The sequence below is a fragment of the Chiloscyllium plagiosum genome, unplaced genomic scaffold, assembly GCF_037043375.1.
Source record: "Chiloscyllium plagiosum isolate Xiang-an unplaced genomic scaffold, Cpla_swu_hap1 HiC_scaffold_13, whole genome shotgun sequence".
In the NCBI taxonomy this organism is placed as follows: domain Eukaryota; kingdom Metazoa; phylum Chordata; class Chondrichthyes; order Orectolobiformes; family Hemiscylliidae; genus Chiloscyllium; species Chiloscyllium plagiosum.
Window position 1 is genome coordinate 54616058 of NW_028270151.1, and position 18877 is coordinate 54634934.

Consider the following 18877-nt stretch of genomic DNA (forward strand, 5'->3'; position numbering starts at 1 on the left):
CCTTGCAAACTACGATACATCTCCAACTTGCCTTTCTGTACCAAAATCCTTGGCCTTCCAAATCTGTGCCCTCCTTATCTGGAGCTCCATGTCTGTATAGGTCCATTTGAGTTTCCACCATGTCGCAATGGTCAAATAGCACTTAGCGATACCCTCTATTCCTGTGACAAGAGTAATGCCATGCACCGAGTATACTGCACAAATAAGCAATAATTGTACATTTGGTTACAATATTCATATCTAATAATGTCCACATAATTATCTTTTCTGTCATCTAGTAAAAGTTAAATTTGTATTTAGTTGATGTCACTTTTCCGCTGAAAGCAGAACACAGTGTATGATTGACACAGTATTTTGTGAAGGACTCGCTATTTAGTTAACTATGAATAACATGTCAATGTGATTTCAATAGGCAGTTATGATGGTGAGATTGTAGTATGGAATAATAATTCTGAAAAAACATCATCTAGATTTCACCCAAGCTTGAAGAGAGCTTTGAAATCTCAATCAGGTAAATGTATACTTTCTATCTAATTTATGTCTTTGCTTGAACTTCTATTCCTAGTGATACTATGGATTGGATTTAATGGGTGAATGGATGTGACGACAGTCTTGCCCATTGGCTGGAGAACTGGAGGGAGCTCTGCTTCACCTCTTTTATGAAGGCCTGCTGAATTAAATATCACTTAACTGTGCAGTACTGAGGCTTCCCTGGGATTAAGAACCCCAAGGAGCACTCTGAGTACTACCAAGCAATTAGAGGCTAGCTGATCCACTGAATAGCGGCATCAGTGGGGAAGTATGGCTGCATCAATTCTACACCCACTGATCCTTAATATTGTGACTGGATCCCAGGCCACAAGCCATTGATGGCTGAAGAGATTTCATGGGGTTTGGGTAATGAGAGACAGGTGTCAGGAGTCAGGGTAGAGGCTCTGAGCAGACTGCCCCATCTCAATGCCATGGCCATTCAATCAGGCAAGCCCTGCCTAATTTAATAGGGCCGTCGTATTTTACAACAATTCTGCCAGCTGCACCCCTTGCCCCAACTCACTCCCCATGGCGCCAGGTACTCAAAGACTGCAGGAATTAATTCTCATCCATCTGACAATGGCTCTGTTATCCAGTGTTTCTGATCTACATTATTCATTAGTCAAACAGGCTCCGAGGTATCACTTCAAGGAATATTCCTTTTGCTTTTCCAAACGAAACCTAAGAAAAGTATCCTGTCCAGGCTTTCCTCCACAGTGGCTTTGCCAGTGGCAATATGGGCTTTCTGTGTAGCTGATTTGTATTGACACCGATAAATTTTACATGGTAGGCCACATTGGTATTTTCCATGATGTGGAGGTGCCGGTATTGGACTCAGGTGGGCAAAGTTAAAAATCACACTTCAGATGATGCTCCTGTTCACAATATAAAGCCAGTATCAGGTGGGTGGGATATTAATTGCTGCAGTCTTTGAGTACCTGGTGCATTGGGGTTATACAATCAATAGATACAAAATTAGTTCCATCCTTGGGGTGGGTGGGAATGATTTGTGTATATAACAAAAAGCTTCAACAAAATTGGATAACAGACTTGCATTAGAATTTTCATGTGTGTCTTTGGCAATAATGATAGATAACTCCCTCTCATAGAGTCATACTGTATGACTCACATCCTTTATATATGTTTTGAATATACATTCCTCTAGGCTGATTTGGTTCTGCTATTCAAATGCTGTCTTCACCTCCAACACAAAATCTCGCCACATCTTGCTCCCTGGCTCGTATGAGATGGCAGCAATGTACAGAATCCTTCAAACATGCCTTGCTGTAGAATTCTTCATACTTTAAAACTAAACAAAGCTTGAAATTTAATACAGAATAATTAATTCATAAAACTGTGCAATAAATATAACTGCAAATAATCAAATTATACATATCAATTCATCAAAAAACATGGTCATTTTTACTGTTATTTTTCTGAAATGTTAACTTCTATACTGTATTCATTAAAATACATAGTTGTACTTCTTTTACCATAAATAAATATATGCTCTGCTTTCCTGACTGATCTATTTTTAAAAAGTCATTGCAGACAATCAACTGCATCAGCAGGAAGAACCTCAAGTTATTGATGATTGTTCTGCAGTTACGACCAGACATTCATTATTTAATGCTGACAGTGAGGATGATGAATTCAACTACGTTGTGTCAAGACTCTTCTTTCTCGAAGGCAGGAAGAATGTTTCTAGTACGGGTGAGAAAGCCCAGTGACTTTCATGTGTGCATTATTGCTGCATTTATACATAGTGAATTTTCCTTTGTGTTTTAATTGCTCCAAGTTTCAATTATTTGTAAATAGTACAGCAGTTTAACTTGTTTGGAAAAACAAAATTATATAATCTATATCAACTTATTTAAACCAATATTCCTTCCTGTTCTTAAATAAATAGACAGGTAATAAATATTATGTGATACAAATTACAGATTAGCCACTTTCCCATTCAGTGGGTGGAAAACAGTCAAACTGAACTTGAAACATTAACTCGGTTACTTTCTCCACAGGTGCTCCCAGACCCCCTGAGTTTCTCCAGCATTTTCTGTCTTCATTTCAGACTTCATGTATCCACAGTATTTTACTTTTATTATTTTTAAAAAATTAACCATGTCGCAAAGAAAGAATGGGGTGGGTAAATAAAAAAGGGGAGCAATTTCATCTCTCTTCACCTGGAAACTTAACAGTTTAGTGGACCTCATCTGGAAACCTATTGCATCGGGCAGCCTAACTCAGGGTCACAATGAGATTCAAAGTCATTAAACAGGGTGGATATAATCCTTGGGTAAGTCTCTGTTGGCAGTGTTTATTCGAACTGGCCAAAAGAGTAGGACGGTTCATCATTAAATCCTATGAAAGTACTTTTGACCTGATTTGTCACAAGAGCATTTTGAAACAAGGAAGAGGAATGTTTGGACTGTTGCCTTCACTATTCTGGGATAAGAAGGTCATGGCTACTAATTTTATCTAGTTGTTGAAGCTAAGTGCTGACAGATGCTTTTAGGTGTTACTTGAGAATCCGGCACTTTCATGCTTGCATTTATGTGTGTGCTGTTCTGTGATTTCTGTTCTTATGTGTAGCAAATGCTCATGAACAACATTATTAAACTAGATACAAAATTTGCTTCCAAATTGTTGTAATAGTAGTTGCCAGGTAGTCAATAAATGATGGTTCCCCCTTCAAATAAAATATTAGTTTTGACCTAATTGTTGAATCTATGCATTTTTGAGATGTTTTATAATCAGTATAAATAGCACATAGAAAAACAGTGTTGAAATTTAAAGTTAAAGATCACACAACACCAGGTTTTAGTCCAAAAGGTTTATTTGGAAGTACTAGCTTTCAGAGCGCTGCTCCTTCATCAGGTAGCTGTGGAGCAGGACCATAAGACCCAAAATTTATAGCAAAAGATTACGGAGTCATGCAAATGAAATGATATGTTCAACCAACCTAGATTGCTGTTAAGTCTTTCAGCTTTTAGAATGGGTTGCAGGTTTTAGTTCATTAATATGTAAATCCCAGAACTTCTTTAAAGTCACATTTTTGAGACAACTTAAGGTTTTATTTAAAAAAGGTGACATCTCAGCTTAGACAATGCATTAAAGGTGTGAGGTTAGAGTCTGTCTGTATTCCAATCTTGAGTTAGACCTGGTTCTATTTCCAAAATAGGAATTTATAAAATATTGCATGGATTGATCGCCTGCATTGACTGCCTGCAGATTTTATGCTTTTTGTACAAAATAGAATGCATCTGCAAATATAATTCTGCAAATGCAAATTCACCCCATAGACTTATATGTGTGTGTGCGTGCATGAGAGAGAGAATGTGTGAATGTGTGCATGTGAGGGTGAATGCATGTGAGAGAGTGTGTGTTTGCTTGCATGCGTGTTTGGTAAAGTGTGTGAGTGAGTGTGACAGAGTATAAACCTGTGAGAGGGTGTGTGCCTGGGTGTGAGTGGGTGAGAGTGTATAGTGCAGTGTGACCTGAGCCCAGGGTCCTGGTTGAGGCCATCCTTTTGGGTACCGAACTTGGCTATCAGCCTCTGCTCAGCCATTCTGCATTGTTGCATATCCCGAAGTCCACCTGGGAGGATGGTTACCTGAAGATCCGAGACCGAATGTCCCTGACCGCTGAAATGTTCCCCAACTGGGAGGGAACACCCTTGTCTGGCGATTGTTGCGCAATGTCCATTCATCCATTGTCATAGCATCTCCTCCACACTGTCACCTCCACATCATTGAAAGTTAAAAATTAATTCTAGGTTTGAAAATTGTAATTTGCATTTAATACTCTTTTTGATTAGCATTTTATTATTCATAAAATGAAAAATAAGCAAGTGACCACTATTTACTAGTCATTCGGTGAGTTAAAAACTTCAAAATAGTCTTCACTTAATCTGTTTAATTGTGGAGAAGTGTTTTGGACATATCATTCCAAGGAATTCAGAAACACCAGTATGGTAACTTTTTAAAACAAAATATATCTTAGATGGTATTTTGTTTGTAATAATTTGTAAATGGCACATCAAATGTGATGGCCCGTGTTGTGTATTTATTTAGATTTACAACTAAGTGTGGATTCCTTACAAGCAGTTGATATTTTTGAACTTTTTAAAAAAAACTTTCAGGTGGTGCAAACCTTGTAGCCTGTGGTGGTTGTGGAATTGTTCGCTTTTGGAATACCTTTAAAAGCCTTCTACTGGCTGAGTTTGAGGCCCATTCCAATGTGGCATCCATTATTATGACAGTTGATAAAAAAAGTGATTATCTTATCACTGGAGATGTGAATGGCCTTATTAAAGTTTGGAACATACAGGTAAAGAACCAATGTTTGCTTAATGTGCATTAATTTATTTCTGTGACCATCAATTTCGAAACAATGAATTAAGTGCTCTGAAAATTAGTCTCAGTTGCTGCATGCACATTGGTTAGATGCTAATTGAATTCGCATACATGTGCCAGCATACTCATTTATCTGTACCACCACGTTCTGCATTCTCTCACAATTAAAGGACTGTGCTATTTTTCATTTCTTCCTGCCAACTTGGACAAAATTCATTTTGTTCATGTTATACCCCATCTGCCAAATTTCTGTTTACTCACTTAAGCCATCTACACTCCTGTACAAGTTACTTTTCTACCTATCTTGGTGTCATTGGTTAATTTTGCTTTGGTCCCTTTGTCCAAGTTGTTAATGGAAATGATAAAAAGTTGAGGTCCAATCACTGATCCTTATGACAATCCACCATTTACAGCTTGTCAACCAAAAAATAGCTCATTTATCCCACTTTGTTTCCTGATTGCCAATAAATCCTTTATCCATGTACAATCATGCAGCACCTTCTCAAATTACTTTTGGAAATCTGAGTACATCGCATCTACAGGTTTCCTCAAGTCTACCTTGTTTATTATTTCCCCAAAGAGCTACAATATATTAAACACAGTTTCCCTTCCAAGAACCATATTGACTCTGCCTCATCCCATTATGATTTGTTAAATATTGTGTGATAACTTGCTTAATAATGGATTTTGGCATTTTCTGTATGGCAATGTGAGACAACTGGTCTAGTTTCCTGCTTTCTGTCTCCTTTTCTAAATTATAGGTATTATATTAACTAATTTACCAATCATTGGGACCTTTTCAGAATCTTAAGAAAATTTAAAAGTTCACATTTGTTATCACCATAGCAACTTTATTTAAGATTCCAGGATACAACCTTTGACCTGATTCTTGTTTCTAAATCAGCTGAGGTGCTGTCTTCCCCTTTTAAAGATACAGGAACTAACATTGCAGTTGTCCAAATTGAACATTCACAAGCACAACCTAACCAAAGCAAATTGTTCATAAATTTGTGAACTTCAATGTTAAACTTGATACAAACCAAAAAATTTCCAGCTGTTTTGCTAGCTGCTTATAAACATGATTTATTCTTCAGTACATAATTTCAATCTTAAATCATCTGTATCTAATTAGTTTTTCTTAACAGCATTTCATCCCAAAATGAGAAATATTCTTACAGTATTACTGTTTCTTTCCTTTGTCTGGGCAGATGAGTGAGGTTTTGCTCATATATTAGCATTCATTTCAACTAGAAGAGAATGTTGTTTTCCATGAGCTCTTCTGAAGAAGTAGACTACTAATTGTACCTCTGTTTGTTTATGATTAGGAATACTGCTTGTGTTCCAGTGACACTGTAATTAGTGAAGTTCCACTAATGGTGGCAGCAATACAACCTCATAATGATTGCATCAATCACCTTGAAACCTGTGTGCAGGATGACCATTTGCTAATTCTTTCAGCATCTGCTGACTGCAGTATTGTTTTGAGTGACATTACTGGATCAGTGATCGGTGTATTTGGACAGGTACACATTATTGTTTCTTTTAGCTTACTTCAGTTTTCGAGTTGGTTGTGTGTATGCAGGTTAAGAAACGAATGCATTGCCACAATCTTCATTAGTTTTCAAGATGCAGTCCAATGTTATTTGTGTAAGACGTTAATGGCAATCAGAAAGTTTGGTCTTGCGTTGTTATACTCTCTTTCGCATAATGAAGCAGAAGCATTTTCATGGGTTGCCATTCTGCATTTTACCAATTATCAAGAGCAAACAATTCCAAAAACTTCTCTCAGCTGAGTCAGCACTTCTCTGTGCACTGACTAATATGTGCATGCTCCCTATTTATACTGCTGTCTTATGATTATCAATAGGACAGCAAACATATAGAATCAGCCACACTTGAGGAATGATGTAGAGGTGCCAGTGTTGGAATGGGTTGGACAAGGTCAAAAATCACACAACACCAGGTTGTAGTCCAGCAGATTTATTTAAAAGCTTGTGTTTTCAAATAAACCTGTTGGACTATAATCTGGTGTCATGGGATTTTTGACACTTGAGGAAGCAAAAAGGTCTGCCTAATTTATTTCGTACCTTGGAGTTAATTTCACAGATTTAATTACTTACAACTAGAAATACATGTCTCTTATACTTTGTGGCAAAAACTTAATAGAGGTTGTGAATTATAAATGTAAAAGCAATCTACATAGTGGCGCAGTGGCTCAGTGGTTCGCACTGCTGCCTCAGTGCCAGGGACCACGGTTTGACTCCAGCCTTGGGTGACTGTCTGCAAATTCTCCCCATGTCTGTGTGGGTTTTCTCCCATAGTCCAAACATGTGAAAGTCAAGTGAATTGGTCATGCAAAATTGCCCATGGAGTTAGGTACATTGGTCAGAGGGAAATGGGTCTGGGTGGGTTACTTTTTGGAGGGTCGGTGTGGACTGGTTGGGCCGAAGGGCCTGTCTCCACACTGTAGGGAATCTAATATAATCAATTCATAATATTTCCTAATCTACTTATGTGTAATAATATTTAATAATTGAAAGAAAGGAATATTTCTCATCTAATATTTCAAACACTTCTAACTGATTTGGTTATTTTAATATGTATATCTATGAGGTAAATAATAGATGCCTGTGTTAACTTTTTCAGCAATATACATTAGAATATAGGAACTATTTGTTCACTTCATACCTTGCAAATACTTTAATCATTTTAAACACCTCAGTTGAATCACTACTTATGTCTGTTTCTGTGAACTTTGTTGTCATCCACATAGCTTAAACTTTATGGTGTTTCAATTACATTTTATCAAAGATGGTAGGTTTTTATTTACCATAAATTTTCCTTCAGTGCTAGTTTTATTTTTTCCAAGTCATTTGAGCAAGTGCTAAATAGCAAAATGTTTTGACAAAAGAGCACATGGATTCGAAGCATTGGTGGCAACTTGATACATATTTTACTGGCTAGAGAGGAGTATGCATTAAAGTCAAACAACTGGTATTCAGACCATTGCTTACCTTAGTTCATATATAAATAACCTGGACTTGAGTATAAGTGGAACAGATTTGAAGTTTGATTTGAAGGAAGAATGACTTCCTTCTGTGCTGATAGATCCCACAAAATCAATCTTTATTGTGCTTAGTTACTTCATATACATATATATATATATATCACATAGTGATAAACTTATTGGTCACTGTCTCCAGATATTTTCTTGGAGACAACTGAAGAAGGTATCTCCACAGTAGACACAGTCGATACTAATAAATTATATTTTCAAGTAACCGCTTTCACAAAGGAAAAAAAAATACATTTCAGGTCAGTTACAGAAGTGATGAGGAAATTAGATCAGTTATTTCGTGAGCAATTAAATGTAGATTTGTTATCTGCCAAATCACTTCAATGTTAAAATAATTAATGAGTCATTTTAAAAACATAATTAATTTGAAGTACTGAATTTAGGATGAACATTGGCGAATTGGTGAATGTTCACCTCCATCTGTTACAAAGATACCACTCAAAACCCTCAAAGATGAGAAGACCATGGATCAGAAGCATGTGAGAAGAGAAGAATATCTGGCAGTTTCAAAACACAGCATCCCCATTGCTGAGGAGAAAATTGACCACGAGAGCAGGTAGATTCACTATATCAAAAGAAAACTGGTTGGAGTAGGCAAGTCAGCCTCTAAAGATGCAATCAATTTGAATATTGCTAATTTGTGTCATAACTCCCACTACCTGTTTCTCTCCATATCTGTTAAGGCATTTGCCAATTACAAAAATTGTATTTTGTCATTTGCACTTGACCAAGCATCAACAGAAATTGATGGTGGAGAGAGAGAGATCGAGATTTTCACTACCCTTTGTGTGAAGGAAGTCCTTCCTGATATTGCGTCAAGTGGTCAACTTCTACTTTTAAGGTCCACCTCTTGCTCTGGACTTGCCCATTGCAGGAAATATTTATTCTCTTCATACCTAGCAAGTACTTTAATTATTTTAAACACCTCAGGCGAATCGTTACCTTTTTTTGTGCACAACAAGCTACAAAATCTAGTCTTTGCAATCTGTTCTGTAAATTAAACATTCCTGGTGAAGCACCTCTGCAGATCATTATAACTTTCCTGAAATTCAATTTCTAGAACTGAATACAGTACCTGAAATGGTCTCTAACCAGAGGTTTAAAAACTGGAAAGTAGCTTCCAACCCTTTGTATTTCCCTGAGATAAAGGCCACCATCCTATTAGCCTGTTTATTTTCATTTGCATCTACCCACTGGCTTTTAGTGATTTCTGTACTTGGGGCCCTCAAACTGTATCTTTCACAACTCCTGTTCTTCATTTACAAAATCAATACTTGACCAGCCATATTAAAAGTTATTCTACATTTTAATCATTTTTATAATGAAATGCCAAGGTCATTCTTAATCTGCCACTGACATAATGTTTCTTCACTGAAAGTATAAGTACAACTTCTTAAATTGATAACTGTTTTAAAATGAGTTACAGAAACATTGAACAATGCATAGTATATAATATAAAACTTAATATTTTATGTATCCCTTGAGTATTACCAACAATTTCCTTTTAGATCAAACGTATGGAAAAGTACAGTTTTAGGCAAAGTATTTCGAGAAAACAGAATCCAAAAGAAACCTAGACCACGGTTGTCTGCTTGGGGCAAAGTGCGGAGCCCTATTGGTAAGCATAATCTCTGTATACTTCTGTACATAGTATTGTCTATGGGATAATCCATCATGATTTCTTACAAGTGAAGGAAAATAGTAAGTCACAACTAAATCAATACCAAGGAAAGAGATTGATATCCCACAACGTAAATTTATGGCAGGATCTTATGAGAAAGTTTGGATTATATATAACATTTAAGAACTTATTGCCTTTCAAAATATAAATAGCTATTTCAAATGAGTGTTTTGCAATAATACATAATATTACTCATACGTAATATAACTTACAGGTTGTTTTTGCGAAAGAAAACACTTTTAATTGAAAGCATTTCACCAGCATACACAGTTTGTAACTTTGGAAGTTGCAGTAATGATCATATTTAAATTTATAGTGACATGTTCATCAGTTGAATGAAGTAATAAACAAAGATCCAAATTAATTATTTAAAAATTGATCACTGACTAGTTCAGATTTCAGTGGCTCTTTAAAAATCTTAATGGATAAATGATTAAGAGTACAGTCATTTACAGAATATTAATTAGATTATTACATAACCAAATCCTACCATTATGTAACCTTGTAAAATATTAACAAGGCAAATTTGGAAGACTGGATAAAATTTCGAATGCTACTTTGATGTTATCGCACAAGTTACCATTTTGAATCTCCAAATTCATAGCTAGCTCTTGCATGCAATGAGGTCTACATTATTGCTATAAAATTAGATTTGGCAATTTCATGGAACACGTAAAAATTCTTATGTCAAAAGTGTTTCTTCTCATTTTCACAGTTGTATCAGTCAGTGAAAATTCATATATTCATCAAAATACTTACTGCAGTACAGCAATATTATGAAGGAGATGGGGAAAGATGCATTATTGAAACATTGCAACTTGCAAGATTTATATAAATTTTAACTTTTAACTTTTACATGGGCTTATATCCAAAACTGCCAATAAAACATATGTTCATGCAAATAAGCAAATAATCTTAATTAGATAACACTATTTTCCACTTTATGCAACTCAGTTGAATTGTTGTTTGATACTGTATCATTGCAGTTTCTCCTTTAAATCGAATCTAACCTATTACTAATTCTAATTGTGATTGTAGTTAGAGATCAACAAACGTGCAGTCTTAGGTTTCCTATTTTTCTTTCAATATTCTTATTGTTTTTTCTAACAGAATGATAGTATTTAAAGAAGTGTCTGCTTAAAATTATTTTCCATATTAATGAATGAACATAAAACTGAAATTAATTTGCTTTATTGTAGCATCTTAATATTATACAATAATATATTACAGGAACATTTAGTTGCCTACAAATGGAAGACTTGGAGAAGATCACTGATGTGCCAAAACCTAACTTTCTTCAGAATCCCCACAACTACTTTGATATAAATTTTGAGGAGTGTGATAATGAAACGATGATGTTTCCTACATTTTCTGAAAGTAAGCAATTAATTCCTTTAAAGCATTTAGAAATCAGTTTCAAAATGTGGCAGAAGTACAAGTTTCAAATTGGTAAGTTCACCATGAAGCTTCTAAATGAGATCATTTGCACTTGAGGTTCGAGGAAAAAAGAATCAGGAAATGTGACTATTCATGAAAACAATAACAGGAGTTAGTGGTGAAAAATTAATTGTTTTTATTTAAATGTTGAATTCATTCATATATCTATCCATATAAGTTAATATTTTGCATTTGGTTAATGTAACACCTGAAATGTTTGCTACAAACAAGTAATCATATACAATATGTAAAATTAATGGGTTGATTTTTGCCAAAAATTGGCTGTCTCAATTTCTGGGAGTTTCATGGAAGGTTTCTTTTTGACTCTGCTAGTTTTCTCTTGCACTTTTATGCTGCTCACCTCATTATGTTAGTGTCAATCTTCTGTGAAGCCCTATACATACCATTCTCTGCTCAACAGCATTCTGGGATTTCAGGCACTGGTGCCATATTTAAACACCAGCTGTGTACCAAGTCAATTCTTGCCATCCATGAGTATCCCTTCACAGTACATGTCTTGGGAGAAAGAACAAAGAACTTCTGAGGGCACATGGGTCCTATGGTTGACACTTCATTGCAAATAGGAGCCAACATTTGTAACTGTCGTGCTCATTTACATCATCACCAGTCTGATTGACTGTAATTGTAACAATAGCTGTGGCACACTCTGTCTGGAATGTACTCAAGACATCTCTTCTAAGCTATGCATTGGAACTTCATCTTCAGGAGGTTTGTCTGCCTCAACAAGGGCCTGGTGAAAGAATGGGCTGCATTGTTTCTCTGCACTGCTTTGGTCAGGAGGTTGCATAACAGAGTCATCAGCTGTGGCTGCAGAGGATAGCCCTTGTCCCCTAGTAACTCTCTTTGAAAGTCATTCAGCCCTTGAAGCAAGCCAGAAACATAATAGTTCTTGAGGATATAGGCAGCTTCCTCGTATAAGCCTGTAAGGTATGATACTGATGATCACATATGACTTGTACATTGACCAGATAGGACCCTTTTCAGTGGATTAAGCCTGCTGCATTATGATATGGTGCTCTCAATGTGATGTGCATACAGTCTATAGTGCCCTGCACTTGGGGGGAGCCAGCTACGTTGCCAAAGCCTGAGCTGTAGCATTGACCTCATCATGGGGAAATGAGATGGGAGCAGTGTGATCTGGCACAAGTTGCATCAATAACAGACTTGATACATTTGTGTGTCAAGAGTTGTGAGTTCCCACACAGGTCTCCAGTGGGTCCTTTGAAGGAGCCAGTTGCATAGAAGTTTTGTACAGCTGTCACCTTGATGGCTCAGTCGATGGAGTGTCCCCTGAGATTTTGGGGACTTTTGTCCTAGAAGGAGGCCTGGAGGAGCAAGCAGTGAACTGGAGCCACCAGGTACCTGCTCTAACTTTTATGTCAGGAATTGTTGTCATTCAGTTTCTCTCTGGCCCATGGGAGAAAAGCAAATGGTATATAAATGAGATGAGATTCCCTTCTCACTCTTAAAGATTTGGGTAGAAATCAAATTTTCTCAATGTGAAGAATCGCACTTTTATGATCACACCATATTTTCCCAATTGACTTGACATTTCCCACCTTGTTCAGGGGCTGAGAAATTTCAGTTCAATGTAACTGTTAAAAATATATAGTACAATGTAAAAGCAATATTTGGTGTTGATCTGATTAGCATAAGTTATCATTTTTCTGAAAATGTTAACTATGTTGATTTGATCAAATATTGAAACAAGCAGAAAACTAGTACCAAACTAGTTAGTCATCTTTTTCACATCTATCATTTGGAAACTAGCAATTACCACAAAATCAGTCAAATCAACCAATAAAGAAATCAAGGATTGGATTTTCTGAAGAGTGGCAGATCACCACTCTGGCCCGTTTTGACATTGCTGAGAGGAGATTCAACTCTTGGTTCCCTCAGGAGTGAGAAGCCTTACCTCCATATGACAGTTCTTTCATAATACAGAACTATCAGAGGAATGCAAACCATGGCCCATTTTCACAGCAGTCTGCTGTTATATTCTGAAATGTAAAGGAACTCTCAACCACTTTAACATCTGTTGTTGAACATTAACTATGAAAGTTAAGCATAATGTTCAATTGACAGTTGCTAGGAGCCAGTGGGTGCGGATTTAGCGTGTCAGATGGGTACAGGTGTAGGGTGCCGTATTGGTGCGAGTGTAGGGTGCCATAAGGATATAGGTTTAAGGTGCAATATGAGTGTGGGTGTAGGGTGTCAGGTGTGTACAGGTGTAGGGTATCATTTGGGCAGCGTATAGGATGTAAAGTAAGTAGGTTGTCAGGATAGTGTACCATTTGGGAAGGGCATAGGTTGTCAGGGTAAAATGCCAGATATGTAGTGGGTAGGTGCGAGGTAAATAGGGCGCCAGTTCGTCTGGCTGAGGTCTGACACAGAGTCAGGGATTGGGTTGGTTTCATTGGTGGAACAGGAGGCACCTGGCCCACTCCGGCCAGGTGAGGAGTGAGCAGTCATATTCAGCCATAGGGGGTCAGGTTGGCTTCTGTAGCTTGACGGTGAAGGGTCTGGTCCAGATCAGTCAGGTGGGGGAGCAGGGTCCAGGCTCGTGGTAGAAACTGGTGGAGGGGAAAGGTCTGGGGTGTTTTTCAGGAGCCTGGAAGTATTGTAGCCGTGGATGTGAGGTTACGGGAGTGATTAGACTATGTATTTGATTGTCTAACTTTTCATGAGTAGCTATTTATTTGATTTCAATGAAACCCTCTGAATTCTCTGATTTAGATGGAGACTTCGGGCATGTTCTAGGAGTTGAGTAATTGCTTGGCAGAATATTCAATTTCCTGGGCAGTTTGTTCAGAGTGTGTTACATTGGGGATTGCACAGGATCACTGTACACAACTCTCATCTGTGTTGGAATAGTGATTATCTGACCATCAGAAAATCTGGGTCCAAATTTTCTCTTTGTCACATTGATATCTATTATGTTGTAAATCTCAAATTGCTATGTTTAAACTTATTAAAATATTAAAATAACCATCCCTTAAAATAATAGCACTAAAGCTCACTCTTAAATGTTATAGCTGGGTGTAACAGCCAACTAGTCGATGAGACTTTCAGTCATGGAATGGAATCCCCACAGCCCATCAAGTTCCACTGACCTCTGATGAGCATCCTATCCAGATCCACCTCCCGACCCTATCCCTATAACCCTGCCTTCCTCATGGCTAATCCACCTAACCTGCACATCCCTGGACAGTACGGGCAATTTAGCATGGCCAATCCATCCAAGCTGCACATCGTTGGACTGTGGGAGGGAACTGGAGCATCTGGAGGAAACCCACAGGGAGAATGTACAACCTTAACCCAGACAATTGCCTGAGGGAGGAATCAAATTCAGGTTCCTGGCACTGTGAGGCAGTCGTACTAACCACTGAGCCACCATGCCACCCTCTTCCCGTAAAATGTAGTCAGTAATTTGCTTTTTTATTTACTGGAAAACTTCGCCTCTTGAGTACTACTGGACCCGGCCAATGTTTCCCATCAAAGTATTAGGCTGCAGTCCCATGGGCCAGTCCAAGGAATATAGAAGACAGAGGGTGGTGGTGGAGGTTACTTTTCAGATTGAAGGCCTGTGATCAGCAGTGTGCCACAAGGATTGGTGCTGGATCCACTGCTTTTAGTCATTCATATAAATGATTTGGATGTGAATATAGGAGGTATAGTTAGTAAGTTTGCAGATGACACCAAAATCGGAGGTGTAGTGGACAGCAAAGAAGGTCAACTCAGCATACAATGGAATCTTGATCAGATGGGCCACAGGGCCAAGGAAGGGCAGATGGAACTTAATTTAGATAAATGTGAGGGGCTGCATTTTGGAAAGACAAATCATACACTTAATAGTGAGGTCCTGGGGAGTGTTGATGAACAAAGAGACCTTGGAGTGCAGGTCCATAGTTCTTTGAAAGTGGACTCTCTGGTAGATAAGATAGTGAAGAAGGCATTTGGTATGCTTTCCTTTATTGGTCAGAGTATTGAGTATAGGAGTTGGAAGGTCATGTTGCAGCTATACAGGACATTGGTTAGGCCACTTTAGAATATTGTGTGCAATTCTATTCTCCCTCCTATTGGAGAAATGTTGTGAAACTAGAAAATATTTATAAGAATGTTACCAAGGTTGAAGCATTTGGATTATAGGGAGATACTGAATAGGCTATTTTCCCTGGAGTGTCAGAAGCTGAGGGGTGGCCTGATAGAGGTTTATAAAATCATGAGGGGCATGCATAGGGTAAATAGACAAGGTCTTTTCCCTGGGGTGGGGGTGTCCAGAACTAGAGGGCATTGGTTTAGGGTGAGAGGGAAAAGATTTAAAAGGGGCTTAAGGGGCAACTTTTTCACACAAGAGGGTGGTGCATGTATGGAATGGGCAGCCAGAGGAAGTGGTTGAGGCTCGTACAATTGCAGCATTTAAAAGACATCTGGATGGGTATATGAATAGGAAAGGTTTGGAGGGATATGGACCAACTGCTGGCAAATGGGATTAGGTGAATTTAAGATATCTGGTTGGTATGGACGAGTTGGACTGAAGGGTCTGTTTCTGTGCTGTATATCCACCCTGAGAGCTGCCAGCCAATCAGAGGCCAGCAAAAGAGGCCAGCGAGACAATGGCTGTTGCAGGTATGACTCACTTAATGCCTGGGCTTGTTACTGGATCCAAGGACATGGGCGAATGATCATGTGTGAGATATTGCAGACATTTTTAAGGGGGCTCTTAGCAGGCTTTCCCTTTCCCAATGCTGTGTCTCTGAATCAGATACTGAGTGTTTCTGCTCTCCCTCCACCCTGGGAGCCTGCAAGCAATACCACTCAGCCTTTCCATCCGGAAAGGCTTCTCCCACACATTTATCCATCCCTTGGTTGGCTCCACTGGCCACTGACATTAGTTGGCCATTTCATGGTGGGGCAGAATGCTCTCCTTGTCGAGCTCCCTGCCTGAGACCCTCCCATTGATTAAAACTACCCTCCACTACCTATCCCATCACAGAGGAAGACAAAGGATCCAAATGCAGTCCTGCAGCAGATTAGGATGCCTACAATGTTTAGCTCTCTTATGGTGAGAATAATGTAATAGTTCTTCAAGTATCTGTAATGTATAGGAATGCAAATACAGGGCTACATATTTAGCACAAAGCCATACATTAGTGTCAGCCAATATATTGATATTATAAAACTTTAAATTGTTTTGTGGCATGAAAGAAGTAGCTAAAAATTCCTATTGCAAATATCCCATGCTGCTGAGTACGTTTTCAGTTTTTCGCTGCTCTGTAACAATGAATAAAAACAGTTTGTTGTAGATTATGAAAACTGTGTTTTGTGCTGAACAGGAAATTTAAAATGTTGTTAGTTTTTAATCTTTTTTGGCACTTAGGTTGTTGAACAATTTTCATGCATAATAGTGGAAAACGTCCTATTCAGATATCCTAAGTCCTGATTGTACTTAATCCATCCGGTGAGAGCAGGATAAGTTCCAGTCAGATGCCTGCTTTATTGCTCATTCAATTTTACCCTCCATTGATTTCAAAGTGTAAAATCAGACAGGATGTAAAATGAACAACATGCACACTCACTCCTCTCCCAATTCCAGCTTGGTGGGTCAGGTTAAAACCTGGGCCTTAGTACTTAAATCTTTTATATTTACCTAAATCATTTATTGTTGATTATAGCCTTATGACTAAACATGCTGAAGAATGAAATAGCGAGAGGCAGTTATATTCTACCACAAAACTTTAGAAAGGTTATAAAAAGTGGCAATTACTCATATCTTTAACTAAGAACTGTTAACATATTTTATACTTTAAACATTATCTGATAGCCAATCATTTGAATTAATGTCTCATCATGATTTGAAATTGAGAAGTGTAAGTTGTAATCCTTATTTATGTCAACATAAAGCAATGTCATTGCATTAAGCATTCTATATTTCCTTGACATTAACAGCACTAAAAGTAGCTTTTGATGAGAAAAACCTATTTCCTAAAGAAATACTGGATCGTGAGCACAAAGTGAAGCTTTTGGATAAACAGAATTTAAGTGGAAGTAAAGCTGCAGTAAAAAAAAATACTTCAAATGTGAAGTCTAGGTAAGTAATGTTTGTGCTATAATGCACTTTAAGTTCATTAAGATTTAATAGGTGAAGAACTACTTCACAGTTACAGAACTAAAATTCTAAAAATATAGTGAACAATAAAGAAGTATTGTGCATAAGATTTGCAGCGATATGGGCCAAGTGCAGGCAGGTGGGACTGGTTTAGTTTGGAAACATGGTTGGCCTGGACTGGTTGTACCGAAGGGTCTGTTTCTATGCTTTGTGACTCTATAAGAACAGTAGTTAACTATGCAAAAGACAAAAGCATAAAATAGTTAGCAGAACAAAATTTTAATCTTTTACTTGATAGTATGAACAGCAGACTCAAATCTGGAGAAATTATTATTTTATATTAAACCTTTTAACTGTACTACACTGATTCTTCCAATTATTATTTTATATTAAACCTTTTAACTGTACTACACTGATTCTTCCCAGTTTCTGTTCTGAGAACTATGGAATTTTCTTATATGAATACTCACAAGACTAAGAGTTTAAATTTCCTCAGCTTTTAATAACCTGCAGATCCCTAACCAAACACTCATGATTTAGAACTTGCACAATCTAAATGTTTCTACTGAGGTAACATACTCCTTTAACTCCTCTGAGAAACTTCTTTCTCAAAGAGAAACTATACTTGCTTCTGACTGTAATCAGGTTTCCTCTGAACTGCCCTAAAAGAACATCAATCCTTGATTATTCTGAAATGAAAGCAGGTAAATGACCTTCAATATTTACTCTACAGGTCATATCTACCGCAGAATAAACAATCTCCCATTGACACTCCAGGCATTTACAATCACCTGCTCTCAGATACATACTGGATTAGGTCACTGTTCAGGAAGAAATGTGACCTAGCTTTGATTAGGATGCCCATTACAAATGTAACAAACATCAATATTGTTCTGTTTTGAAGTCCAAACTCTCTCTATATATAATGTATAATGGAAAATGGGCAGGGTAGTTAGCAAAACAAGATAAAGGAATGGGGGAAAAGTTGCTGAATAAGGATGGAAAAAAGAATGAAGAGAAGAGAATGAAAGAGGAGGGGAACTGACAGTGAATAGGTTGGACAAATGAAGCTAGAGCTAGGGTCAAAGAAGATAGCGTCATGAAAACTAGCTGAGGAACAGAGAAGGTTGGTAGAAGAGTTTGTGAAATATAATGGGGGTGGTAGCAGTGTGAGTCCCTATAAAACAGATTGCAGAGGTCGTTGATATATTTTGAAAAAGTAGCAGCAACACAATCTAAGCTGTCATAAAAAAGCATGTATTACAGCAGTCTGGGACATTGGCATGAAAAGGATCCAAGGCCCACACTCTTGGAATGGTTTAGTGTTTATCTGGGGAGTGGGAGTGTGATGGTGGCCAGAAGGCAGGACATTTTACCTAGAATGGAGAAACACAGGAAGATGAGGATGAAAATGAGAAGCTATATATGGAAAATAAAGTTTTGCAGATAGCTTTGCAGAGACACTCTGTGGCCAGAATCTGCAACTGTAAGCAAGTCTATATTTTTATGGGCTTTTATACCAACCAGCAGATCTACTTGAGGGAGACGAAAATTATCGGGGAAAGAAGATGCACCCATTTAAATTCCACCCTAACTTTTACTGGAGATGAAAGAAGATCAATGCACCATCATAATTTAATAAAGATAGATGTCGTGGATATTCAATA

General features: G+C 37.7%; 1 protein-coding gene across 2 annotated transcripts in view; it reads left to right on the forward strand.

The window, feature by feature from the left end:
* The window catches only part of LOC122556371 (cilia- and flagella-associated protein 337-like), a 53881-nt gene that overhangs the window by 29532 nt on the left and 5472 nt on the right, over positions 1-18877 (forward strand). Inside the window, exons 12-19 of one of the 2 annotated variants that reach the window (XM_087993614.1) lie at positions 413-511; positions 2074-2244; positions 4673-4860; positions 6212-6409; positions 8346-8518; positions 9471-9580; positions 10874-11020; positions 17051-17192. In XM_087993614.1, coding sequence (XP_087849740.1) covers positions 413-511; positions 2074-2244; positions 4673-4860; positions 6212-6409; positions 8346-8518; positions 9471-9580; positions 10874-11020; positions 17051-17192 — 1228 coding nt within the window. The remainder of the gene's footprint in view (positions 1-412; positions 512-2073; positions 2245-4672; positions 4861-6211; positions 6410-8345; positions 8519-9470; positions 9581-10873; positions 11021-17050; positions 17193-18877) is intronic. The other variant, XM_087993615.1, reaches the window with a different exon arrangement.